Genomic DNA, 25,569 nt, shown 5'->3' on the forward strand with positions numbered 1-25,569 from the left:
CCTACAATGGGCTTGTCAGGCCTGAAAAACTTGTACCAAAGAAGCTGATTAGGACTTCAAGAGGTTTGTAGCAAGAATCAATGGCTGGTCTGTGCTAATGTTGCGGCTGCGGCACAGGAATGATAAAAGTGGAACACCATTAGTTATGCCTCATTAAGCTCCACAGCCCTCCTAAAAAGAAATTTGTTTAGCCTGTCCAAAATCTAATGCAGTTTTAAGCTCTCTGTGTTCAATTTCATAGTATCTCAAAAGCTTCAATAAGATAAAGGCCAAAGAACCAAGAACAGTACCAAAGCACCAACAGTAAAGTTAGTTTTGAAGCCTGAGTTTTAATGGAAAGTGTTTTTCCCTCCTTTTTTTTTTTTTTAATACAAAATGCTCAAGCCTTTTAAAGAATGAACACCATGTAGTGGGCTCTCAAAATCTCAATAAATTATGGACATTAATTAACTCAAAAACCTGCTGTATAGCATCATTTCCACAATTTTTAACCACAATATCCCCCACCCAGAGAGGGGAAAATCAAACATTGGGAAGGCTGGCAGAGCCCAATCCACCCTCCTGGGCACATTTCACATCCTTCCTGCCTTACCTTTGTGGTGTCTGCTGGAATAAGGGTGTGGGACCTCGCCAGGACTCCTGGGGGCGAAGATCTGGAGGGTGAAATGAGATAGTAAAATAAGAGAGGGCAAATACCACTCATGAGCTGTGCTCACTCCTCTGCATGCCCCAGAGCTACTTTTGGGAAGCCAAAGAGGAAAGCTCAGGCTGGATGTATCACAGACACACTCCAAGTCATGGCTTGCTGTCAACTGAGAAAAGGCAACTGTTTTGGCTCTAGCACGTCCAATAAGCTTCACAGTAGAAAATGATGAATTTTAATTGCTAGAACTAACATTGGTTAGTGCCCAGATGCTTTGCAGGTGTCTCTTCCTGAATGTCTGAAGATGCAAAATCTTGTCTGTGACCCTAACAACTCGGTTTAATATTTATATCTCTTACCAGTACACTCATTACTATATAAAAAAAATACAGGCAACTCAAATACACACCCACCACTGTATTACCACTACACACCACATTTGTGACCAACAAAGATGTCAAAGTCAAAATATGGGCCAGTTTCCCTCTGATTGGGCTAAGTTATTCCATAAAGGCAACTAAAACAATGGCCAGAGCACGGAATAAAGTGGATGATTCTGTTTTATTCACGTTTAAGTAAATATAGCTATATTTAGGATGCAAAAGATAAAAAATTCGTTAGAGTAAAATATAAACACATTATCACTAAAGATAGTAAAGGTGCATTTAAAAGTTACTGTGGGCAGCGATAACACACTACTAAAAACCTATTAATGATGTCTCAGATAATGGAATCAGACTGAATTAAGCCTTTTTGGGTAAAACCTTGGCCAGAGCCCCAGTGCTGCCGTGCAGGAGACCACCCACTCACCCATTGTTTGTGCCACCCAAACCAGTCCTGCACAAAGGCAAGGCAGGAGCAACACTGCTTTAACAGGGCCCGCAATTAAACGCTTGTTGTCCTTCTAAATAACCTGGTCAGCAAACAGGATAAAAGCAGCAGCTCCTCAATAGCACCCAGGCAGCCTCCAGCACTCAGGGCCAGCGTCAATCAAAAGCTCCAGTTTCACTGACACCTTTGATGGCTTTCAATGGCCTTCAAGTGTGACCTAATTCCAACAGCTGGTTCCAGCAGCTGGATAATGGCCGGCACACGGACACCCTGCCATGCTGCCAGGGGCCAGGACATGGAAGCCTGGCCTCCTTTGGAAAGGGGAAGTGGGAAACAAAATAAGTAAGTCTGTGCCTCTCTCCTAGCTCTGGCTGGATTGTCTGTCCCAGCCCCAGCGAGGAGAACACCAAATAAAATTCCCAGCCCCAGCAGCTCTGCTCTTCCTGGGAGCCTGCTGGGCAAAGCCAGCCCATAATTCTGAATTTATTCCCCATGCAGGGTTATTTATTCAGCTTTACACCTATACACACAACATCATCAACCATGATATGAGCCTGGTTTTACATCCCCCCCACCACACACAGCATTACCAGCCAATACTCCTCAGCTCCTCTTTTCCAGTCAATCTCCAGCCTGAAGCAGAGCAGGACTGAGGGTGGGGAAGTGCCACTCTCCTGCTGATTAGTCCGGGAATCTCAAGGGCTTTTCCAGGCCTGAACAGGCTGCACCCATACAAAGCCATGTTTATTTTGGAATATAAGGGGTAGGCAACGGAACCCACGGTGCTGCTTTAGGGGAAAATGCACAATTTTTCAATTGGAGCTTAAAATGTATTAAAAAATTTGGGACGGCCCTGAGTGTTACAACTTTCAATCAAAAATACCCTAAAATGACTCTGTTTCTGATAATTTCCAAGTTTCACAGACAGCAGCAGCACAGAAACAGGCAACATCTTGTTTCCAGACCCTTCCTCTCCATGGAAGCAAGGACCCAGCTCTCCTGTTGTAACCACACATTTCTGCAGCTCAGTTTAAGCAAGACTTCAATGAAATAATCATCAAAACATTTAAAGCCCCCTATTCATTTGTATGGCTGACAGAATAACCTTGGAGGGAAGAGTCTGGAGCAGTGAATTGCACTTCAGAAAGGTACAAACAGGAGAAGGAATGACAATTACTATTTTCTTTAGGCTGCAAAACTTAGGCATTTCCCAGAGCTATAAGGCCAAAGAAATTGCCTTGTCTAGCAGCTCCTCAAGTAACAATTTATCTAATCAGGGTGGCAATCAAAGACAAGATTTTGTGTTTACTGATTGCACTAATCAAAATCACTTTTCCAAGGCAGCTAATTGACAAATTTACTGCCTGCCACACAAGTCATAAATCAGATGTCCTGTGCTGCAGGAGCCAAACCTGCCATTCCCAGAGCACTGCCACCCTGCACTTGACTCCCCAAGTTATCAGCACAGACAATTATTCATCAGCTGAAAATTGGCACATCCAAGGCACATTAGGGAGCACCGGTGAGTAACATCCCCAGCCTTGAAGCTCTCGAGGAGGAGATGGCTCCTGGCTTGACCGTGTCACCTTTCCAGAGGCTGTTGTTACTGCAGCATGCATATGAAAACACCACACACCAAGTGGAAAGTTGCTCTTCATCAGTCCCTCTGAATATGGGGATTTCAACCTGATCAGCTGTGGTTTTTCAGGAATGTGTGGGTTCCAGGTGCTTCCCAGTCCACCCACACCATTAACTGCAGTTCTCTCACACTGACAGAGCTGATGAACACAACTTGGGACACTGGAGAGAACCTTGTGTCAGCCCAAGTGGCCTTCCCATTTCTCTGATTGGATTTTCTAGCTGAAGGTAGCAGTGCTTTGATGGAGACACTTGTGATCTAAGGGGTGACTGCTAAAGGGAAGAAGATGGTTGTGCTGCCAGACCTAGGAACATCTCTGGGGACTCCAAGCAGAAGGTTGTTGTGGGTACTGGCCCAAGCGCTTGTGAATTCCCAACCACACTGTGCAGGCAGACTGCTCCCCCTCAGCAAGACCCTCACTGCAGGGTTTGGGGAGCTGCTGACACCCCTCATCCTCACAGCACTGGATCCAAACAATCCATAATCCAGGATGTGCTATGATCTTCAGGCAGGTGAACATCCAAAAGGCTGATCCCAGCAGAAATCTGAGGCTGTGCCACCTGGAGGTGTTCTTCTAACAAGGGTTTAAGCAGGTCTGACTCTACCTGGTAGGAGCTGAGGCACACGTGGTTCACTCAGCACTGACAGTCCCAGGTGAGCTGGGCTGGGGCCTGACCCTCCAGCCAGGCAGCAGGATGGTTTTTGGGAATGGTTCTAGGGAGCAACACAGCCCTCAGGCTGTTTGATCAAACCTCCTGATGGACATGAGCTGTCCAGCTAAAGAGGCACTGAAAGGAACAATCTCCAAACTCTTAAGTCAAACGCTGCCGTAAATCAGTCGCAAAGACTTCACACTGTAGTCAGTGCAAACAAGTTAATTGGAGTTAATTAGAGTTTAGGTCTAATCTCCTAGGGCAGCTCAGTGTCTTAGCAGAAAAGGAGGAGAAACACAATCCAGTGAAGTGCCAGAGAACACCCTTGCAGCGTGCAGCACAAGAGCAGAGTGCCAGGAAGTGGCTCCGGAAAGCGCAGCTGGCACACGACCCTGCGTGGTGAAGGAGCCTTCACAAGACAGCTCCACCTGGCTCATCTCCCTGCTGCTCCACACAACAGCAGCACAGCAACTTCTGCCTTGTGGAAAAAGCAGCACATGGGGGAGGGAAGATAAGCCCAACCAATTGCTCCAAGATTTGCAGGGCACACCTGCAGAACAGCGACCAGGGATGGCTGCGGCACTCCAAGGGGGAGGGAGGCTCGCATCAAGGAAAGCCACCAGACAGTTTTCCAAGGCCAACAGCTGGACTGGAATTTCTCCCCTAGCAGTGGCTCCACGCCTCCTCAGTTCAAACCAGTCTATGGCACTTGGGGATATTTCCCTGCAGAGTGCTGCCTGTTCAGCACAAGGGGACGAGAGTTTGGGAAGTGCTTCATGGGCAGGATCAGCTCGAGAGACGTGGGACAAGCAGAGAACTTTGGAGCGTTTCCCACAACACACCAACACTTCACGGGAACAGCAGCAGAGGAACTGCTGGGATCCCAAAAACCTCCCCAAAGCCACATAAATATTCTCTTTCTGGAGATGAATTTGAAATTGCCGTGCCCGTCTGGTAGTTCTGCCTTCCCATTCCCCACATTCTTCTTTCCAGGTCATATTTAAGCACAGATAAGTAAGTGAAATAGATGAAGAGAGATGATGTTTAGACCAACCCAGCTGTGAAAAGCAGGGAGCAGAGGGCACTTACTTGACAGCAGTTTGGGGATCTGCTGCTGGCCACCCATGAGGGGCCTGGCGTAGGGACTGCCGTAGGCTCCGAGCGGCATGGCGCTGGGGTACATCCCTGGCATGCCCCTGTCCCTTGGCATCGTGTGCCTGTTACAGGAAGAAATGGCAAAGGAGCAGGTGAGGATGCTGTGGTGAACTCCATCTCCCACCCCATCCCATGCCCCCTCTCTCTCCACTGGGCCAGGGATGCACTGGTGGATCAGGGCTCAGGCCCATCCCGACTCACACACGGGCCTGGGGAGTTACTCCCAGGGAAATGCTCAGGTTTCCAATGGCACAGCTGTGTTTTTTATTGTGGCTGTGACGTGCAAGAGGGCTCTTCAATGCAGCCCCAGGACAGTCCTGCTTTTCCTTCCTAAAAGGGGGTGCTTTTCTTTCTTGCAGCTCCTCCAGGGCCATAAGATGAAGAAGGTATTTTCTCTTCCTAAGGAGACACTCCAGAGTCAAACTTTATTTGCCAATCTCCTTTAAAACATTCCCTTCTATGGCTCTGACAAATGCATGACTCCTTGCACTCCCCAACATGGAAACTCATTTAATTTTTAAAGCTTCTTTGTTTATAAAAGCTTAAAAGACATTTGTGTCCTCATTAGCAGTCTTAATTATCATTTGTGCACAATATTCTCTTTGTACCTTCTATACTACAAGCAAGCATCCACTAAACGAGTTTTAAAAAACCCCAAACAACAGGAAAGTGACTTAGAACTATCTAGGACTATCCATTGAAAAGCAAACAAGGTGTTACTGCAAAAATCACTGTAATGTTCAGTTTTCAGTAATACTGAATTTAAATATCACAAACTGAGGTTTCCAACATGGAAAATCAGCACCTAAGCTTGGTACCAATGCCCATCCCTTTCTCTTTTTTTTAATTTAAAAAGGGAAAAAGGAGGGCAGTCACCCCAGCAAGGCAGCAGTAACCCCACAGCCTTACCCCAAGGTTCTGAATGCTGACTGATCCAAATGCACTGGTTTCCTGTCCCTGTTAAAGCCAAGCTGTGGTCTCCAAGGCCTGCCATCGTTGTTTTTTTCCCAGTCCCCTGGCTTCAGAACTGGAGCAGGTTTCCTTAACAATAAGAACAGTTCCATAAGTACGTATCAGAGCAAATACTCAGATGAATATATCAGAATGGAATTATTTGAAAGCTGGCAGCTGACACTTACTTTGCCCCAGGTAACACTGTAGCCTTGAAAATGAAGTCTTCAGCAAATTGTGGATCTTTGAATGAGATGCTAGAAGACAGTATTTGAGGATTAGGTTCTTTGGATAATGGAGACAAAGTGAAACAGTAATCACTGCTTTATTACCAAGAAAGCTAAAAGCAAACAGATGAGAAGAATAATCTCACTCTTCCAGCTGGAATTCATGTTTTCCAGGATCAAGAAACAATGAGGCTACAAGGAAAGAGAATAATGATTCCCTGGAAAATTCAGCCTGAGTGACACAGCCTGAGGAGCAGCACCCTGACTGCTCACACCACTTCCAAAGACAGAAGGAAAAATCCTTGTGACAGAGAAAAGGAAGGAAGCACAGAACAATTCCAACCTCCTGACACTGGCAGATGGGAAAGCCAAACCCTTCCTTTAACTCATCACTTATAGGGACTACATCCCCATTTAGGATGTCCTTCCTACAGTGTCCTGACAAAGCATAACTCAGCATTTCTTACTGCTCTGCACAGTCACTCTGTGCCTCTCTGGAGATAAAAATTACACAGATGACAAGTGATTTTCAGTGTTTTGAGTGCTGAATGTTGCACGCCCTTGCATGAAATCCCTGAGTTTACTGACCTGACTGCAGAGTTCTGTGTCAGATCCCGAAGCATGGGAACAGGAGACTGCACCACCCTGGTGAAAAGAAAAATCTCTGTCAAAACACCATGGAACACATTCCTCACCATCTGCTGCTCTGCCAACTAAGCCTGCAAAACATTTATTTCAAAGTTAACTCGCCTTTTCCCTAAACCAAGTACTTCTATAAGCACTGGAGCGACTGAATCCTTATTTCTTAATGCCACTTGTTTTGCAGCTGATCTGTGGGGATTCTCTAGGGTCTGTCTAGGGAAGGCAAGGCCAGAAAAGGTTTCTTGTTCCCTCCAGTAACAACTTTGACTTGATGATATTCTTCACAGCCATGACAAGAATGAAGAAATATCTATTAGAGTGATCTGGGGAACATTTTCTGTCCAGGCAAAGCAGTGTTTGTGCACCTAACACAAACGAGGCACTAAACACCTCTATCTCTGAGCACAGTCAGAGAAACGAGTGTGTGTCCTACAAGGTGAAGATTACACTGAATCTTCCTCAAACTGGATGCATTCTCTAGAAAGCTAAAAATATGAGCATTCTTGGTATGTGTAGCTGGGAACAGCCCTGATTTTAGCGCTGCACACTAAATGGACACAGCCAAAATATATCTAAGCTATCACTACCTGGATTTTTCTCTGATGTAATGTGGATTAGCATATAAAAAGCAGAGTTTTGGGGATTTTAGGCAACGTGCACTAATAGGAAGTCACATCAGCCCATGCTAACATCCACACTAAAGCAGAGAAGCCAAAACATGACCCTACTGAACAAGGCCACTGAACACTACTACTTTTATTACCCAGGCCTTGTTTACCTCATAAAACAATAACTAAACACATAAAAAAAAAATCAGCCTTCCACAGGCAAAGTGACAAACAAAGATTCCTCAGCAAATAAACAAATGCATTAGAATGTTTTAAAGACCCCTGAGGCTGCTTTAAAAGCCAAGTTGAGAGGTTAAAAAAAATGGGACCACAGAATGCAAATTTCACTTGCTGGGGGTTTTGCCCGTGCTGGAGGTAAAACAGGCCTGCTCTGAACCCTCAGACCTACTGACCGTGTCAGGAGCTTTAATTTACTCCTTGTGGGCACAAAAACATTTCTGCTGCCGTAAGTGCAGGAGGGGTCCTTTAGCAGCAAGAACCCACCCCAAAGGCCACACTCACTGATCCGGGAGGACAGCGTTGTCGTTCAGGGTGAGCTTTCCCTGGATGCCATGGCACAGCTCCGGAGGGATGTCCACTGCCTGTGGAGGAAGGAGTTTTCAGCTGCAGCACTTTAGACCTCCCACCTCACCCTTTCCTCTGTTTCCAAAAAGCAAGTGCGACCCACCTCTGTGTTCTTGGTCTTGTACTGCTCCACAATGAAGTCACAGAGTGGATGGTGCTTCCCCACAAAGAGAACATCACCACCAAGGCTATTCCTCCTGCCTGGAGAAATTATGGGAATGGGGCAAGAGTTCAGAGGGAAGAGGGAAGGAAGGAACACAGCAAACCAGCAACACTTTCCTGGTGACACCTCCACGAAAGCCAAGTTTCACTGTGTTTTAGGAGAAAGCTTTGAACGTTCCCTGAGAACATAGGAAAGACAATGTTTGCCCAGAGCAGGACTTATCTAGTCCCAAGGATAGCTGGCAGGCAGTAAAAATAATGGGTATCTTGTGTTCAGTGGAGGAATGCTGAATTTAGAATAGAGTAACACTGCAGATACAGACAGAATTGGCAAAAATCCAACCCCAAACCCCACACACCTCCACAGTTTACCCACAAAAACCAGATGTTCTTTCTGTACAACAGAGAAACAAACAGTGGCCTTTAAAAGCTGAGCAAGCGTTACAAAACAAATCCACTGAGGATCACTCTGATTACCAGCATCACCCTTGAGGAAGAGTCTGTCATAAACTCAACCCAACCAAACATCAAGGACACCTTGTTCATTTACAGTGAATTTCATAGGTGATAGTGAAATACCCCAATTCTTTAACAAAACAGCCCAATTCTTAAGCCCAACACCCCAACTCTTACTCTCTTCGGGAGTGAGGTCGGGGTACACTTCCTCCAGGGCAGCTCTGAGGCGTCGCTCATCCACAAAGGGCAACAAAGCCACACCTGGCAAAACCAAACCAGCATTTCCTCACACTTGTTGAAAAAACCCAGAATATCCCCAAAAAGAGAAACCAGCATGGCAAGTTCCCATAAGATTCCTTAGCCAAGAAACAGCTAGAGCAGTGTGATTCTGAAGGAATCACGCTTTTGCTTCAGAAGTCAGATCTTCCTGTGGCTTTATTCAAACAAAACTGTTGCACTCAAACTGAAAACCTAAAGCTTTACCTGCAGTGTAAATTACAGCCAGCCACAAAATCTGGCAGACCTTGGAAATTAATATTCTCTAAAGAAAGGAAAAGCTGCATAAATGCAGTAGCTCTTATTCCCTTCATTGTGTGCTCCAAAATATTTCTATATTCCCCGAAGTATTTCTGGCACAGTACTAATGAGCTACTGATTGAGCAGAACAAGATCCATTAATTAAATGCAAAGGAGACAAAAGACAATTACACACTGAGGCTGATAAAAACAGAAGAATGATTAATCTAGTTCAGGACAAATAAACAAATCTAGAATGCCTGCTGAAATTACCAATAATCACTGCCAATCCAAAACCAGTTACTGAACCATAATTTGCTCTTCATACTAATTTCTTTTCAAAAATACACTTGCTGTAAAATACTTGTCCCCACAACAAGTGACACAAGTTACCATTGTATTGGTGCAATGATGTCTCAATAAGATAATTTTCCAATTTCTTCCTATTTTTACAGGTTTTTAAGACTAATGTCTAAACATTAAAAAAAAAAAAAAAAGGGAAAGTTTCACCTTGCCAAGCGTACTTCTTCCCATTCAAATCAATAGCAAAATCTTCAGGGTAGAAGTCAATGATGCTTGATTCCTGGAATTGAGAAAACAAAAGTTAATCTTAAAGCCAACTTTGACATGGGTTCAGCATGTCACGTGGTGCCAAACACAAAGGTCTTTCATTAAAAGCCATTTAAGCCCAAAGTGAGGATGTGCACTTCCATTACTCAAGAGATTTAAAAAAGGAAATTAAGGAGGAGAGAAAAATTAGGAAAGGCAGGAGAGCTAATTAAGGCACGTTATCTGCTCCCCAACTAAGTTTTGTAAGATTCCTGTAAGAAAACCATCTGACATGTAAGAGAGCTGGGAAATGTCATCTGAATTCCAATAAATCATTTTTAAGGATTTTAAAGAAACATTACAATCTATCAAAACCTTTCCCTCCTGGTCTGCAGCATTTCTCTGCCTGAAGTGAGAAGCAGCAGGTCCCGTTTGCACCACTGCAATACAACCTGAGCTTCCAGCCAGGAATACAAGAGAGATTCTCACCGGGTCCGTCATGAGTTTCCTCCACGTCGGCGGCAGGAAGTTTCCACTGGCAGCTGGAAACACCCCCATCAGCTGTTCAAGAGGCTTGAACTGTTGAAGGCAGACAAGCAGGTGTGGGACACTTGGAATGAGAGGGCAAATCAGCATTGAATGAATAGATACATCAGAAGCCCTACCGGTTTGGAGCCCTTCTCAAAGTCTGAAGGCATGTCTGCAATGCCCTCAAAGTCCGAGGCAAACGGAGCGTAGTGGAAAGGGTAATACCAATTCCAGGATGCACAGCCCTGGGGCAAGGAGGTGAGAGACACAAAATCAGACACATCAGCAAATGGAAATCATGCAGCCCAGTCACCAAACATGATAACATGGCAGAGAGCAGTTTACACTCCTGTTTTCCACAGCAAAATCCCACCGCTAACTTGGGGAGGTGTGGGAGCAGAGACTCCCCCAGCACACTCTACTGGGTGTGCAAATGTGAACAGTATTTGCTGCAGATATGCTGAGAAAAAGTCTGGTTTTCACTAGTGCTTCTCTCTCCAGTACCAGCATTACTGCACACTTAGAGTAGCACTTTGCTCTTCCCCTCTCTTTCTCCTGCCTTGAGCAGCAGGGAACACAAAGTGTGTCCTCAGAAAGGAGAGAATCAAGCAAACTCAAAACACACCAGAACACCGTGCACCTTGTAAAGGAAATGTGGCTCCTGAGGGTCTAAGTCAAGCTTTCACCTCCTCAGCTATTTTTCTTAGCAGCACCACTTGAAACAAAAGCCCACTACTATTTTGACTTCCATTTCTGAACAATTAAATGTCAACGAGGCTCCTCCAGTGATATTTTTGGTACAAAATTGCAGCACCTATAATTATTCGCTGCAGTCCTTCAGACAGACTCAGAATGTTTCAAAAGCCAGGTGGATTGCTTTCATTCCTTTTTTTTTTTTCCCCCTCTCCAAACAGATGTTCCTTCTAGTGCAACATGCCCTGCATTATTAGCTTTCTGTAGTAATAGAAAGGCATGTAATGTATTCTGGCAGAAGCTTTATGGACAGCCAGTAGTAGTTATTGGAGTCAATTTTTATTACGATGGAAAGAAAAAAAGCCAAACAAATATCCTCGAGCAAACCTACCTTGAAGCTCCCCCAGCTCAACAGCTTCCTAAATGCATTTCCATATGAGCAGGGAACAATCTTCCAGCTGCTCCATCCCCACACAAGAGACTGGAATGTTTTTGTGCTCTTGTACTACTAAAGGGGACACTTTTACCTACAGCTCACCTGAAGGCTCATTTCCAACCCTGAAGGCAGATAGCAACATAGAGAGTTGTGGGAAAATACCCTGGCATAGTGAAAAAAACCCACAGTTTCCTTGTGCCCAGGATCGTGGGAATTCCCACCTATAAAGGCATCCAGATGACATCTGTCCTCTGCAAAAGCAGATCATGCACACAAGGATGTGGATAACTCAGCTTTCCTGCAGATCAGCTGCACAGAACTTACAAACCTTAAACTTGATCATTTTCATCCCTCACAGCACATGGGCCAGAGCCCAAGCTTAAGGAATGGTTAGAGCAGGAGGGAAGCGGACACATTCCCATTTTTATTCCAAGAGGGGAGTGAAAAAACCTATCGGAAACTGCATTTTGTAAGCACGTGAGGTATCTGTCCTGCCTGTGCTCCCAGCCGGAAAGCTGGCAGCCACTGAGGAAAAATCTGAAGTTTTAAGGACACAGCCCTGTGTGGAAGCTCCAAGTTCCTGCTGAGACTGACAAACTCCATGTGCTAGAGCACATTGTGCTCTCAGGTCACACAGCCAGTCTAACTGACTTTGCCTTCAGTGCACGGAGCTCCTTATTAACCATCAGTACAAAAAACCCCACCATGGCCTACTAATCTCTTACCAATCTGACATCTCAATTATCAAAAGATTTAAATCGGATACAGATTACTTCAATCACAACACATTTCATGGAGCAGCATTACAATCTACAGAGGAGACTGACAACTCTGTCCCTTGCAAATTCTTACTGGCATTTCACAGGCTTTGTCTTTTGTTCTCTCATTTAGTCACCTGCAATGTCATTATCTGTGGGAAAGGGAAAATAGCAGCAGTTCTTGCTGCACCAGAAAGTGCTGCTACTGGATATGAGAAGCAGAATCTCCAAATCACTGAGGCTGGGAAAGACCTCTGAGATGAGAGTCCAACCTGTCAGCAATTACCACCTTGTCAACCAGATCATAGCACTGAGTGCCATGTCCAGTTATTCCTTCAGCAGCTCCAGGGATGGTGAAACTGGATTTGAACCCCCAGTGTCAAACAGAATGGGCATACGTTTATTTGACACCTTCAAAAAAAAACCCAAAACCCACAGCTTTTTCAAAACCAGCAACAGACTGAAACAAATTCAGACAACAAACTTTGGGGTACCTGATAATAATATCTGAGAACCCAGCAAAGCCCTTCCACATAGGACTGCACAACCTTGCGACGGAATTTCTCATCCGAGGCATCCACATCAAATTTGTTTTTATAGTAGCGCTGCTTCCAACCAGTTTCCCACAACCTGCAACACAATCAGGCATGGGTAAAACATGTTTATCGTTTTGATTTTCAGCATTTTGATGCCTTTACATTTTTGTATTGGAGTTCTCACACATTGAAACATAAACAAGTGGATTGTTTTTGCCTTTCTCCCTGTGATGGACTGCTGGTTTGACCACTGGGGTCAGAGGGGTGTTCCTCTCATCCGCCAATCCTTGACCAAATCCCAAAAACTCTGTAAGTTGAATTTCCCAAAATAAAGTTCCTTCTTTTCTCACTCATGCAGACGGGTGAGTGTGGTTCTTTTCATGTCCTGACTGTGACACATGTTAACATGGACGGGTGCCTTAACAGATGCACATCTTCAGGTCTGAATTACAGTGCAAGGAAAAGCCACTTGCTACTTCAGCTACCGTTTGTATGCAGTTTAAATGAAAGCAGAAAAAGTGATGCTCAGTAGCCACAGAATAAAATGTGACTGCTGGCAGAACTGACAGAGTTTTCCCACTACCCCAAACATAAAGGCAAGTAAATGCATAAGTCTCTGTGTTCTGCTGCTGTTCACACAAGCTCTGACAACCAGAGGCAGATCTGCAGCTCAGCACCCTGTGTTTGCTGCCTCACATCACATGAGCTCCCTTTCACCCAGGATTTTCAGTCTCTCAGGCTGGAGATCGACACTGGGATCACAGGAGACACCTTGGCCAGTTCATCCTTCCTTCACACAGCTCCCCCTCATGTCTGTCCACAGATGGGGCAGGGAAAACAAACACTGGTTCATCTTTCACACACAGGCAGCTGCACCCTTCAGCTCTGCTGTATCATGTCGGCAAAGAATCAAACTGGTTAAACCAAATAATCCCTTAATAATGATTTGTTTTCTTACACAGAATTTTACTCCAAACCACTCCAAGAGGTCACCTCAAGCTGACACTGCTCAGATTCTCCCAGAGCCCAAAATCCTGTGTATGGAGCTTTAGGAGAGACCCACGACCCCTTTATGCTTCCTTACAGGACACACATCCCTTTGGCTCTGCAAAGAGGATCTTCCCCTTGCTTCTGCTTTGAGACACTTGCTTGGGACACTTTCTAAATCCTTCCAAGAGGATTCACACTGACGAGCAGTCAGAGAAGCCAAGAGATGCTTTCAAGACTTCCAGAAAAGCTGGTGAGCAAGGACGGAGCTCCTGACACTGAAAGCTTGAGGGATAGAGTCAAGAACATCTGCAGGCTCTGAGCTGCCTGGCAGACAGACACTTGCATAAATTCAAAAAACCTTTCCGTGAGATATAACCCATTTGTAGCCAACTGCAACAATTTGTTCTGGTTTCAAAGTAATTCTAAATACAGAACATAATTTCACAAACAACGTGGTTGTATCTATGATATCAATGCAGTTCTTTTTATTTACAATGGCAAGCACAGAATTAATTTCCACTCAGAAAAGGACATGAAAAAATAGTCCGAGTTACAAAAGCTTAAAAATCTGTGATTCAATGTACCACATCCTTTTCCTTGGCAATACCAACTCTGACAGAACCACTGCTGCTTGTGAATCATCACAGCTCATTCTTACTGTTCAAGCTTCTTTTAGCAGCTCTGCTAATACTCAGATGGAAAATTTTATCCTTAAAATTTATGACTTTATACAAAAATTCTGCTTGCTTGAGATTAAAAAAAAAAAATCAGTCCATTTAGATATAGACACACAGGAAAGAAAATAAGAATGAGAGCAAGAATTGTGATATTGGAAGAGCTGATGGGCCAAATGTCACAAATACATTGTGATGACTGTGACCAGAACTCCACAAGGAAAGAATCCCAAGTGTTTTCCCACATCCACCCATGTCCTGACTCCATAAGAAATGAACCCCAGTGGCTGCACTTCTCAGGAACAGCTGTAAGGGCCTTCACCCTCAACTCAAACAGCAAGAACTCCACTGAAATCCTTGATCAGGGAAGACTCACTGGTGGTTAATTCCAAGAAAATTCCTGTCTCAAGCATCCCAGGCTTAGCCTTCCTGAGACAATGCAAGAACTCAAGAGACAAACCAGGGCCTGCTGCAAACCAAAGATAGAGGAGAGCACTGGAAGTGAGGACGAATGCTGTGCTGCCTTGGTGTACACATGCAAGTCACAGTGGGTTAAACAGCTCCTAGATTCCAGGAACAGCAGCATTCCACTCACATCATCAGGGAATGTCTCGCCAAGCTCAGTCTCAGAGGGAGCAGTGGCTTGGAGGCTGCAAACCTTCACACATACTAATCTGGATACTTAGCTTGAACAGCCAAGCTCACCCATCTCACTGGAATTCACCCTCCACATTAATTACCACTGAATAAAAAGACCACAGAAAAGCATCTGAAGGCACCGCTGCACTGAGCTAAATGGCAATAATTAGGCTGCATTTGTCTCAGCAATTTGCTAACAAAGTGCTACAAAAAATGGCTTCACCTGATATTATCCTCTGGCTCAGGTTCACTGTCACTGTCCTCAGATTTCCGCTTAGCTCTTCCTCCCAGGGATGGGCTGCCATCAGGAGTCAGGCTGGTGTTTGGAGATGCTGAAGTGTTCTAGGGTCAGAATTATTACGGATAAATAGAGGAAGGTGGAGGGGAAAAGGAGGATTTATTAGGCTTTTAAAATTCAAGTTAAAATTAACAGCTCTGTGATAATCACAGGCCTTGTCTTCAGTTCTAAAAAAAACTACAGGCAAAGGCTGCACAACTCTTAACCTTAAAGTCAAGTGGCAAAAGGGAAAACCTCATCCCTGTTAAAAGGGAGGCATTGATACACAGAGCCAAAGACGTCACTGGCTTTGAGAAAGAAAAAGATGCAATAAACAACAAAGTATGAATTGATTCAAAAATGCCATTCTGGATATATTACAATTTTGGAACACCACAGCTGCTTCTGTTACAACTTCCTTTTGCAGCACCAGTGAAAAAAAGGCCCTTCCAGCTCAGAACTGCCAGAAAATACTCTGAGGTCCTTCACAGCTGGCCTCTTAAACTCCTCTCAAATTTATCTGTTTTAATATTAGAGCCTAAAAGAAATGTATCCTGTTCCATAAAGGAACTAATTTGTGTAACTCAGGTGCAAAAAAATTTTGAGATTAAAAGGGAAGAGCAGCAGAAATTATAACTTGAGAAAGCACATTGTATTTAGACTTCAGAGACAGAACACACATCTGTGATGAAAAGAACTTCTAATTTGTTCATTGTGTTTGGATGAAGATTTATACTCAAAAAGAAAGTATTTGTCATAATTGTTATTTAAAGTTAACAAGACTTCTAACAGCACTTTTTTCCAGTTTTCCCCCACTAATCCTTGCCTAAAACTTCATCCAAGCTTCTCCCTTCCCCAGGGAAAAGCATCATTCCAAACAGAAATAAAGACGAAAACTTTATTCAAGCTGGCTTAGAAACATCAGTTATTAAAAGCCACTTCCTTGAAGAATAATGTTTGAGGTGTCAGCTTTTCAAGAAAACTCGATGGGGCAGAGAAAAAGGTGCTTGGAGTAACACAGGCTGCGATTCTTCCTCTCCACAAACGCCTCTGAACATCTACTCACAGAGCTCTGCCTGTCGTGCATCCTCATCTCAAAGGCAGCTTGCCGAGGGTTACAGATCGCCTGAGGGCTGGATCGATTTCCCAGGGCTTGAGGGGAAAACTGACCACCAGGAATAAAGGAAGGCTGATCCCTCTGCAAGATAAACACAGACAAGGCTACTGAAAGAGATGTGTGATCTTCTGTGCACCGGGATTATGCTGTCTCTCAATTTTCAGATTAACATTATAGGGAAATGAATGTACAAAGGCACTTTTTTTTTAAATATGGAAGAGAAAAAAAGCCCCAACCTAATTTAAATCTTTTAAACTTGGAAATCGTTTACACACAGGCCAGCAAACACCATGATTATACCTGCAGTTTCAACCTCCAGAAACTAAAATAGACATTTTAATTCTTGCTAGTTTCTGCATTGGGTAAGGAATTCACTTACCTTCAATCTCTTCCGTTTTTCTTTTTGCCGCCTTTTAAAGTTATCCTAAACGAAGAACAAAGGGAAATAATGTCAGTCAAGGACACAGATTCCTTGGCAAATGATTTCACTATACTCTTCAACTGATCACTCCACAAAGTTTTTAGGGAATGATGTTCTGAGTAAGACATGGGTCGATTATAGTGTCTGTAAATCCAACAGAAATGGGATGGAAATTACTACCCTATCCTGAAAATCTATGGCGGGAAAAAAACCAGCTGCGTACTCAAAGCCCCAAAACTTTAGTAATGATTTAAATGATCTACTAAATTTATCTGTCAGAACAACAACAACAAAAAAATTACATCATCATCTTTCCTCTTTTTGAAAATACTGTCTTCAACTTCCCCAACAGCCAGCATGATCATCTGGACCCGCTGCAGGTTCACAAACCCACTTTCAGTCAGGTAGCCCTGCAGGTGAGAGAATAACAGAGTTGAAAAGCAAGCCCGTTTTGTGGCAAAGCCCCAGATACTTTGAAAGGAAAAGGGAAAATTCTCACCCCAGTTTTGTGCACCACGTTTTTATAGATGTTAACCAAGCGATCGATTGCTCCCTCCCTAAACACAAACCACAGCGTGAGACTCCTGGTAGTGAAAAGCACGGGAGCTGTTCTTGCAGGAAAAGGAAACAGATTCTCATCTACCTGATCTCCAGAGACGGCAGATGAGGGAGGAAGTCATTCCCCACAAAGAAGCACATGAAGACCCAGTCATCAACACTCCTTTCAAAATCAAAAGTGAAAGGCAAGCTGGCCATGGTGAGCTCTTTCTCCAAGTACTGCAACACACAAGAAAAAGGAGCTCAGAGAACACTGCACAGGGTTTGAATGGTATTTACAGCCAGCAGCTGCAGCAGCACCTCACCTCTCGCAGGACACACAGGCGGATGAAGATGAACTCCTGCTCTGAGATCGGCAGCGTGTCGGCAAACTGATCGTGCTGAAAGAGAGGACACGAGCATCAGATCCAAGTGCATCCCAGAGCTTCTCCAGCACCACTTGCAAGGCTTCCTTCAAGAGGAGTTGAGAGAGATCCAAAACCAGGCTCCCAAGCCCTTGTGCCAAGCATGTACTCTGTTTCTTTCCACATCTGATCAGTTACTGATCATTTGTTCTCATTCAGAGGGAAAAAACCCCAAACAACAAAACACCGCAAGTGTGGATATCAGGTTTGGCATGAGACTTTTGTATTTTTACTCCCAGGGGGAAAGCTAGGTATTCCCAGCAACAGTTTGCATCATGCCCCAGCTAAAATCAACAGCAAGAGCAATTTGATAATCTCCTTATGCACTAAATCTAGATTAGAAAGCCCTGGAAATAGCAAAATTCTTACCTTTCCTTGTTTCTCTCTGGGCAGACCTTGGCAATCTTTAACCTCATGCCCCATCTGGTTACAGAGAGCACACGGTTTGGGTTTGTTTGGTTTGAACTCTTCCCTAATGATAGTGAAGTTTGGTTCATGTGTAGCTAAGCCAAGCATGATCAGATCAGCTACCAAGCAAAAGAGAAGAATAAAATGTGATTAGGGATAAACATCATCAAGTTCTGGGTTAAAAAAAAAAAAAAAAAGTTTAGAAGCGAAGTGAATTCCACCTCAAGCAAGATGTTGATGTGATTACCCAGGAACCACAAGCAAGAGAGAACTCACCATCAGCCCCACACAGACAGTGGTGAGTGTTTGGGTCATGGTTTGGTTGAGCTGCACAAAAGAAAATTACATTTTGTGAAAGTCATGCAATGTAAGTTATTACTGAACATAATTTAAAACAAAATGTCCACATTAATTGCAACTTTACCCCTTTGTCTCCTGATGTAATCCATGATTTTATGCTCCCCTTCACCAGGAGCACTGGCATCTGACAAAATAACCTGAAAAACATTCAAATCATGGCAACAGTTAATGCTGCCGCAGGAAAAACCCCAATAACTTATACACTGAACACAGCACCTGACTTATGAATACGTGAAATTCTAATTTGTAGTTTGAGCTAAAATATTGTATTGAAGATGAAATTATTTACAAGCAAGGAGCAGTGAAGAGACCTTCACCTTCCTCTACAGCTCCAGGCTGAAGCTGACATTGATTCAATTTCCACCGAAACGATCACGGCACAGTTGACGTGTCCTGATAAATTATCAGGGCAATGAAACGGGCACTAGAGAACTTCCAGATTCAGCTCACTGATATGCTGAAGCATTATCTCATCATACCCTCCTCACCCTGATGAAAATTAGTGTTTATTAAAGCCCCATCTGATGGGGGGAATCAAGCAGAGCCAACTGCCCTCTAATTAGAGGGCAGCTGAACAGTCAACTTGTGGCACACAGCTCCATTTCCTGCCTGCACTGCCCTCTGTATGCAGCAGGGCTGTCACAGACAGAACTGGGGGAGTGGAGTGGCCAGGCAAGACCAGGGGAGAATCTCCAAGCCCAGAAAGGCAAGAAAGCTGACACCTGTTATTTGCCATTGGAGCAACAGAGAAAATGCAGCCTGCTGACAGAGCGATTATAAGAAAGAAATAGTGCAAAAGATACAACTACAATGTGTCTTCACACTTTCCCCAAAAGCAGGAAAAGTATTCTTAAAGCCCTGTTTCCCATTATATGAAATTGTGGCTTTCAGCAGCAAACCTGCTCCTTGTCCTTCAATGAAATCACAGCAAATGGTGCTGGGAGATGGAGTTATCAGCATGGAATGGATCCCTGAAGCCTCAGCAGGATGTGCATGTTGGCCCACTTTTAATAACAGCTCACAGCCAGGCCAAAAGCCAAATCTGTTAAATTTCTGCTCTTCAGCTGGAACCCAGCCCAGCCCAAACACCTCCTTCATCTCCCTCAAGTGTGAAATTAGGAAACTCACTGTCAGGTTCTTCCAGCCTGGGTCACTGTTCAAGCGGTCAGCAATGTAATAGCGGAGGCATTTCGCAAGATTGTCCATAAACTCAGTTCCCTACAGAGGGTTGGAAGGAAAGGAATTAAACCAACATTCAACCCTTGGCAATTGCTGGGTACAGAGCCAGGCCACTCACCGGGGTGATACAGTTGCTGTCAAACCTCTCCTTCACCTCCTCTGGAGGCAGAAAGCCACCTGAAGCAACAGAAACAGAGAGCACAGTTACATCCAGATGGACCACTGCCAACATTTTTGCATGGAAAATCCCAGACAGCTCCCCTGGGAATCATTAGCTCACTGAAACCAGTTTGTTTAATAAAATTCCCACAAAACCACACCAAACCAACTCTTACTATTGCATTATCTCCATACTACAAAGTGTTACCACATTTACAAACACTGTTACCTCAGCAAGGTGATTTCAAAGCCCAGACCACAGCAACACATTCCCCTCTCACTCCAGCTGTTGTCACCACCGTCCTCAAATTTGCTCTGAATTTTATTTCCTCACTGAATTTAGAGTTTCCACTGTCAAGTAACTCCCCTTGCTGGCAGCTTATTTACCCTTGTGCAGGAGTATTTCCATCTGATCCCGCTTTTAAGCCTCAATCCTCCTTTCATCAAGCCCTACAAACATGTACTTCCTTCCAGAAGGGTTTTGGTTGTTTCTCACTGCATTTATCCCTGCTCTTCTGTTCAATTTATTTTCAAAAGGAATTAAGAGCACTCAGCACAAACTCATTTCAGGCAAGAGACTGAAGAAAAAAGATGACATTTTGTTTTGTCTCAGTTCTTAACTTTGAAAAACACAGATCCAGTTTTCCCCAGGCTTGTTCTCCCCTTCTCCCAGCAATGCACACACAGCCCTTTTCCAAACCTCACTGAAGTTATCAAATAAGGTGATTCTCATGGAAAAACCACTGATAAGGCCACTTCCCTACCTTTGGCCAGAATTTCTTCTCGGATTTTTTGCTTCTCCTTAGCAGCTTCCATACCCTCTTTTGAGGCTCTGAATCTCCTGGACCGCTGTTGATTCATTTTGGCACGTGGAGCCTAGGAGAAGTATAGGAGAGCTTGGGTCACTTTTTGCATCTGGACAATCTCTCCTGTCCTGAGAGCTGCTTTTCACAAGTTATTACAAAAAGTCGATTTGATCTTTCATCAGCCCTACTGATGGCCAGGTTGGACGGAGCAACCTGTGCTAGTGGAAGGTGTCCCTGCCCATGTGGAAGTAGATCTTTAAGGTCTCCTCCAGCACAAACCATTCAGTGATTCTGTGTACTGCGGGAAGATGAGGATTTTCCAGCTGGAAACCCAATGTGTCAATACTCACCACTCCATCAATGGCCATGTAAAGGAGTCTCCTTGGTCTCACAATGTTGAAGATCCTGTCAATATACTCAAAAATTGCCACCATCATCTCATCTTCATTTTTGGGTGCTGGCCTAAAACACAGAGCATTCAATTTAACACCTAAAATGCTGTCAGTAAAGAGAGATATGTCACCTGCAAAGAGCCTTACTTGTCCTCTGGGTGCGTGCAGGGGTGAATGATGCCATTCATGTCCAGGTAGAGGTTGTCGAACTCCACCTCGTTGGGGTTGGGTTTGCTCGTGTCAATGGGGACCTTGACACCATTGCACTCTTTGGCCTGGGGAGACAGTGGAGACAAGGATTTCAGCACAAATAACCAGCAGCTCTTAATGCACACACTCATGTAAGTTTCCTTTGGTTTTAACGGCAGCAGAAGAAAAAGAGCAATAAGTACCTACGTTACCTGTGTCTGCACTTTTCACTATTAAACAGCACTTCTTTCTATAGCTGTTTTTAACTAGAAAATACGATGGTGGGTTATGGCAGAGTGTCCATTTCTGCTGACAAGGGAAGTTCCCATGTCTCATATTATTCCTTCATCCTAAACCACCTAGAGCCATCTGTATTCCTGGACTGCTCCAGCAGTGGATTCTTCAACATCCTCAACAACCACGGTCACTTTTGTTTCCTCACCATAATTTCAGGTTTGTTTTGTTTGGGCCTTTGCTGTCGTTGGGTTTGAGGTTTGGTTTTGTGGTAGTTTGGTCAAAAAGCAATTAGCAACATTGATTCTCCCTTCCACCAGCCAAAGGTGTAACACACCCGTAACACAAACCACAAGAGCATGGAAGAGACAGGAGCTGAGCAAATGAAAGCCTCATGATTTTCAGAAGAATTCTGGCTGGAATGGGTTATAACACACCCAAAGGTGGAACAAAACATGCTCTTGAACAGCTGGGCAGCAAGTCAAGTTTAAAAACGAATGGCATGCTCCAAGGCAAAGGCTATGGTCACAGGATTGCCTGGGATGGGGGAAAACCAGGATACCATTGGGTCTCCCACCACAGGGAGCTCAGCAGCTGCTACTGAGCCAACATCAAGCACTTCCCTGAACTTCTGTCACCAGACTGCCTGCTGGGTGAGTTCTCCACATCTCTGATGGGGATTCAGAAAGAAAAAAACCCCAAAAGTTACAGATCATGCCATCAGCTTCAGATTTTCAATTCAAATTTTCTTCAATGCAGGACTGGCTGACTTCTTACCCCCAAAATTAAATGCCCTAAAGTCTTAATTCCATATTTGTGTTTGTCACAGTTATCCTGACAGATGCCACCCCCAAGCACTGTCTGCCTCCTTTACTAAGGTCTCGAGACATTCACACACACTCAAAATGACTTTGTGATAACAGAAACTAAGTGGCGGTGCAAACATTTATACATTCCTCTGGGCTACCCCTCTGGATTCTCCTCGATTCCCAGCCACCCTCTCTCCCAAGCTAAAATGGGATTGAGAAGGATTCCCAGCCACCCTCTCTCCCAAGCTAAAATGGGATTGAGAAGGAATCCCAGCTCTGTGAAAATGAGCCCCTCCTCACAAATCCACTGGGGTTCTCCTGCAGCAGCCGTGTGGAAGGAGGGATGAAGTATCTGGCAGTGATATCTCTTGTGATATAGCTAAACTGTTCTCTTCTATGGCCTCTTTTGAAACCACTAAAAACAGATCTTCAAACATGGTACTTTAGCTGCAGCTTTATTAATTCCTATCCATTTGATTAAGAATATTCTCTCCTGGATTTTTTGTTATCTTCAAGATCTTCCTCTCATTCTTCCTGCTCAGCTTAAGAAGATTTTTTTTTTTCTTAAATCTGATTAATCTAGCAAGGTAAGAGAAAAAGATCAACTTTTCAATATTTCAAAGAGACATGCTACTAGGAGATACAAAATTTCTGATTAGAAAGATTTACAGCAATCCTAAAACACACATGGAGTTGATTACATCGTGAGAGAAGCTTAAATTCATCAACAGCGCGACGAACTACAGCGTCTCCCTGCTGTCTGTCCAAAGTCCACTCTCAGATTTATGACCAGATTTGAATACTAAAAAAAAGTTAATGAATATGATTTATCCATGTGCTATCCTGGCTGTAATTGCAACATGCTCTTGAGCTGGAACAAGGCAACGTGGATAAGGATAGCAGGAGCTGCCACTTCACTTACGGCAAATCCAACTCAAGGAATTTGTTGTGTCTTTCCACTTACTTTCTTAAAGAACTCTGGCTGGTACAAGCTCAGTTATTAAGGACTCAAAAAAAGGGACATACAATTAGCAAAACCAGGGTATATAAACCTTTGTCTTGCCTAAATGTGAGAGCAGCTTTGATTACACAGATTAATCCAATCATTTACAAGTGCGCTGAGAAAGGCAAACCTGCTCTTAGAGACAGGAACTGTTACCCATGTAATTGCTGTTTAAATTGTGGGTGCTTATCAACGACAGATCTTAAAGGGTTATCCAGGACAGCCCATAAACTGAGTGTTCTCAGGACAGGTCACATCCAGGAGTTTGGTGCAGACACTAGAAGAGCCAGTGCCACTGGAGCTCAGCACTAAGGGAAACTGCTAAGCCCACAACTCCCTCTTTTTTCCTATAAAAATTCCCGGACAGATTCTTAGCCCTTAATTATCCTCCATTAAAAATTCACTTCTTGCAGCAACAGGTGAAATAAACTTCCCACCTTTCTGAGCAGGCCTGAAATCACAGCTTGAATAAAACCACAGCAGCAAGTTACAATTTTAACCAAACCTGTGCTTCACCGCCTGAACCTGAAACACAAAAACATCCTGGAAATGCACAGAGCTGAGCATCCTGCTGCAAGGCAGGGTACACGTGCAGCCTCAACATGGAATTCCACCGCCTCACCCTCTTTTCCCTGATCTCCTCCACCGTGCTGCCACATTTTATCCCCTTCCAGGTGTTTCCCCAAGGTGAGCACACCTTGGGAGGAGGAGGAGAGGGGCAGAAGCACCAGCACATGCCCTGAACTTTCCAAACCAGCGGTAGGGAAGAGCAGAGCATAGCCAGTAAAACCCAACAAAAGAGAAGGACGGGGGTAAATCCAACAAAAGAGAACACAAGCTATTTGGAAAAGCCTATGGGAAAAAGCAGTTCGGGAAGCAAGAACTCCAGTCTGCCTCCTCAGAAAGGCTCGAGTTAGCCCCGAGGAGGAAAACTTGCCACACTCAGGGCACAGCAAATCCACCACAGTGCAGCCACTCAAAGCCTGTCGCTGAAGGGAGAGCACGCCAGTCCTCCACGTCCCCTCCCACCCTGTCTCACAGGAGGGCACAACACTCTCGAGGCTGCAGGATGTGCCTGAAAAATCCAGCCCCCAAAAAAAAAACACGTAAAGAAACATCATTCCAGCTGCAACACTGCCTGGAAAGGCACCTGTGGAATCCTGTGTCAGAGCCTTCACTGAAACCTCCTTCTGCTGCTGCCATGGAAAGACAGATTTTAGAGAACGTCTTTGGAATAATAAGCTCCCTGTTTGGCCAGGATATGTTTATCCTGAGCTAGAAAACACCAGCAATGAGACAAAACCCACTGAGACTGCTCAAGGTTAAAGAGTACAAGCACAAGCTTGTCGTAAATCTCGGATGCAGCATGAAAGCCAGCTACACCCGTGTTCCCAGCAAGTCTCGAGGCTTGGAATAGCTGCGGCTTATAATTCCCAACAAAAAAGTTGTGGCCAAACAGGGACTGTGAAAAACATTCAAGAAACAGCAAAAAGCATTCCCACCGCTCCCTACTCGAGTTTCACCAGAGTCACAAATCCTACTTTTCCGGGCCGAAGTCACACAAAGGCAGAGCCGAGGGCATCAGGAAGGGCTGGAATTCCAGCGAACCGCCTGGAGAAGGGGAAATCGAAGGAGAAGCCCGATTCCTCGCTCCCATTCCCACTTTCTCCAGGTGCCCATTCCTTCCAAGAGAGCTCACGAGCTGAACGAGGAGCTAGGCTAACTCCTCCCGCACAGCGTCCGCTTCCAGCGGGATTAAAGTCCTGAAAACTCTAGCACTCAAAAAAAAAAAAAAAAAAAAAAAAAAAAAAAAACAAAAACAACAAAACAACCCAAACTCCCCCAAATCCTAAACAACACCCGAAGCAAACACAAAAAAAGCCTCAACTCCCCCCCCCACCGACTCGCGTTGGAAAAGCCCCGGGGCAGCCCACGGGGCCACAGCGGGGACTCGGCCTCACCGGCGCCGAGCCTCCCGCGCCCGCCCCGCGGAGCCCCAGGGCGGCCGCCAGCGGGTCCTGCCGTGCCGGAGGGTCGACTCACCCTCTCCTCGACGCACTTGACGACGATGGAGGGATACCTGGAGCTGAGCCAGCGGAAGAAGGCCGGGACCCCCATGGCGAGAGCGGGACGGGCCGCGGCGAGCGGGACCGGTAGCAGCCGCGGCACTTCCGGGGTCGGGGGGCGGCGCGGGGCATGCCGGGAAGGAGGGTGGGCGGGGCCGCGGCCACGTGGGCGGTGCTGCCGCCATGTTGGGTGCTGCCTGAGGCGCCGTGTGGGGTCTGAGGGGAGACGGGCAGCGTGAGGGGATAACTGCTCTCCCCAAACGTGTCTGGGCAGCTTCTGCGCCACGAAAAGGACGCCCAGAGGGAAAAGCGAAGT

At 45.0% G+C, this 25,569-nt stretch overlaps 1 protein-coding gene across 3 annotated transcripts in view; it reads right to left on the bottom strand.

The window, feature by feature from the left end:
• XRN2 (5'-3' exoribonuclease 2) overlaps nucleotides 1-25,369 on the bottom strand; it is a 32,669-nt gene extending 7,300 nt beyond the window's left edge. Inside the window, exons 1-28 of one of the 3 annotated variants that reach the window (XM_066316653.1) lie at nucleotides 25,231-25,369; nucleotides 21,100-21,227; nucleotides 20,911-21,022; nucleotides 20,519-20,630; nucleotides 19,714-19,772; nucleotides 19,545-19,634; nucleotides 18,481-18,553; nucleotides 18,333-18,383; nucleotides 18,018-18,175; nucleotides 17,550-17,624; nucleotides 17,330-17,463; nucleotides 17,186-17,243; nucleotides 16,989-17,096; nucleotides 16,645-16,689; nucleotides 16,215-16,346; nucleotides 15,095-15,213; nucleotides 12,527-12,662; nucleotides 10,283-10,390; nucleotides 10,107-10,196; nucleotides 9,579-9,651; nucleotides 8,730-8,813; nucleotides 8,038-8,135; nucleotides 7,872-7,951; nucleotides 6,688-6,744; nucleotides 6,061-6,129; nucleotides 5,831-5,962; nucleotides 4,856-4,983; nucleotides 593-653 (exon numbers count right to left, since the gene is read on the bottom strand). In XM_066316653.1, the coding sequence (XP_066172750.1) occupies nucleotides 593-653; nucleotides 4,856-4,983; nucleotides 5,831-5,962; nucleotides 6,061-6,129; nucleotides 6,688-6,744; nucleotides 7,872-7,951; nucleotides 8,038-8,135; nucleotides 8,730-8,813; nucleotides 9,579-9,651; nucleotides 10,107-10,196; nucleotides 10,283-10,390; nucleotides 12,527-12,662; nucleotides 15,095-15,213; nucleotides 16,215-16,346; nucleotides 16,645-16,689; nucleotides 16,989-17,096; nucleotides 17,186-17,243; nucleotides 17,330-17,463; nucleotides 17,550-17,624; nucleotides 18,018-18,175; nucleotides 18,333-18,383; nucleotides 18,481-18,553; nucleotides 19,545-19,634; nucleotides 19,714-19,772; nucleotides 20,519-20,630; nucleotides 20,911-21,022; nucleotides 21,100-21,227; nucleotides 25,231-25,305 (2,645 nt within the window). In that variant the 5' untranslated portion in view covers nucleotides 25,306-25,369. Of the gene's footprint in view, nucleotides 1-592; nucleotides 654-4,855; nucleotides 4,984-5,830; nucleotides 5,963-6,060; nucleotides 6,130-6,687; nucleotides 6,745-7,853; nucleotides 7,952-8,037; nucleotides 8,136-8,729; nucleotides 8,814-9,578; nucleotides 9,652-10,106; nucleotides 10,197-10,282; nucleotides 10,391-12,526; nucleotides 12,663-15,094; nucleotides 15,214-16,214; nucleotides 16,347-16,644; nucleotides 16,690-16,988; nucleotides 17,097-17,185; nucleotides 17,244-17,329; nucleotides 17,464-17,549; nucleotides 17,625-18,017; nucleotides 18,176-18,332; nucleotides 18,384-18,480; nucleotides 18,554-19,544; nucleotides 19,635-19,713; nucleotides 19,773-20,518; nucleotides 20,631-20,910; nucleotides 21,023-21,099; nucleotides 21,228-25,230 lie in introns of those variants that run through there. The other 2 variants (XM_066316654.1, XR_010743324.1) reach the window with 2 other exon arrangements.
• Between the last annotated feature and the right edge of the window lie 200 nt (nucleotides 25,370-25,569).

The sequence above is a fragment of the Sylvia atricapilla genome, chromosome 3, assembly GCF_009819655.1.
Source record: "Sylvia atricapilla isolate bSylAtr1 chromosome 3, bSylAtr1.pri, whole genome shotgun sequence".
Lineage (NCBI taxonomy): Eukaryota > Metazoa > Chordata > Aves > Passeriformes > Sylviidae > Sylvia > Sylvia atricapilla.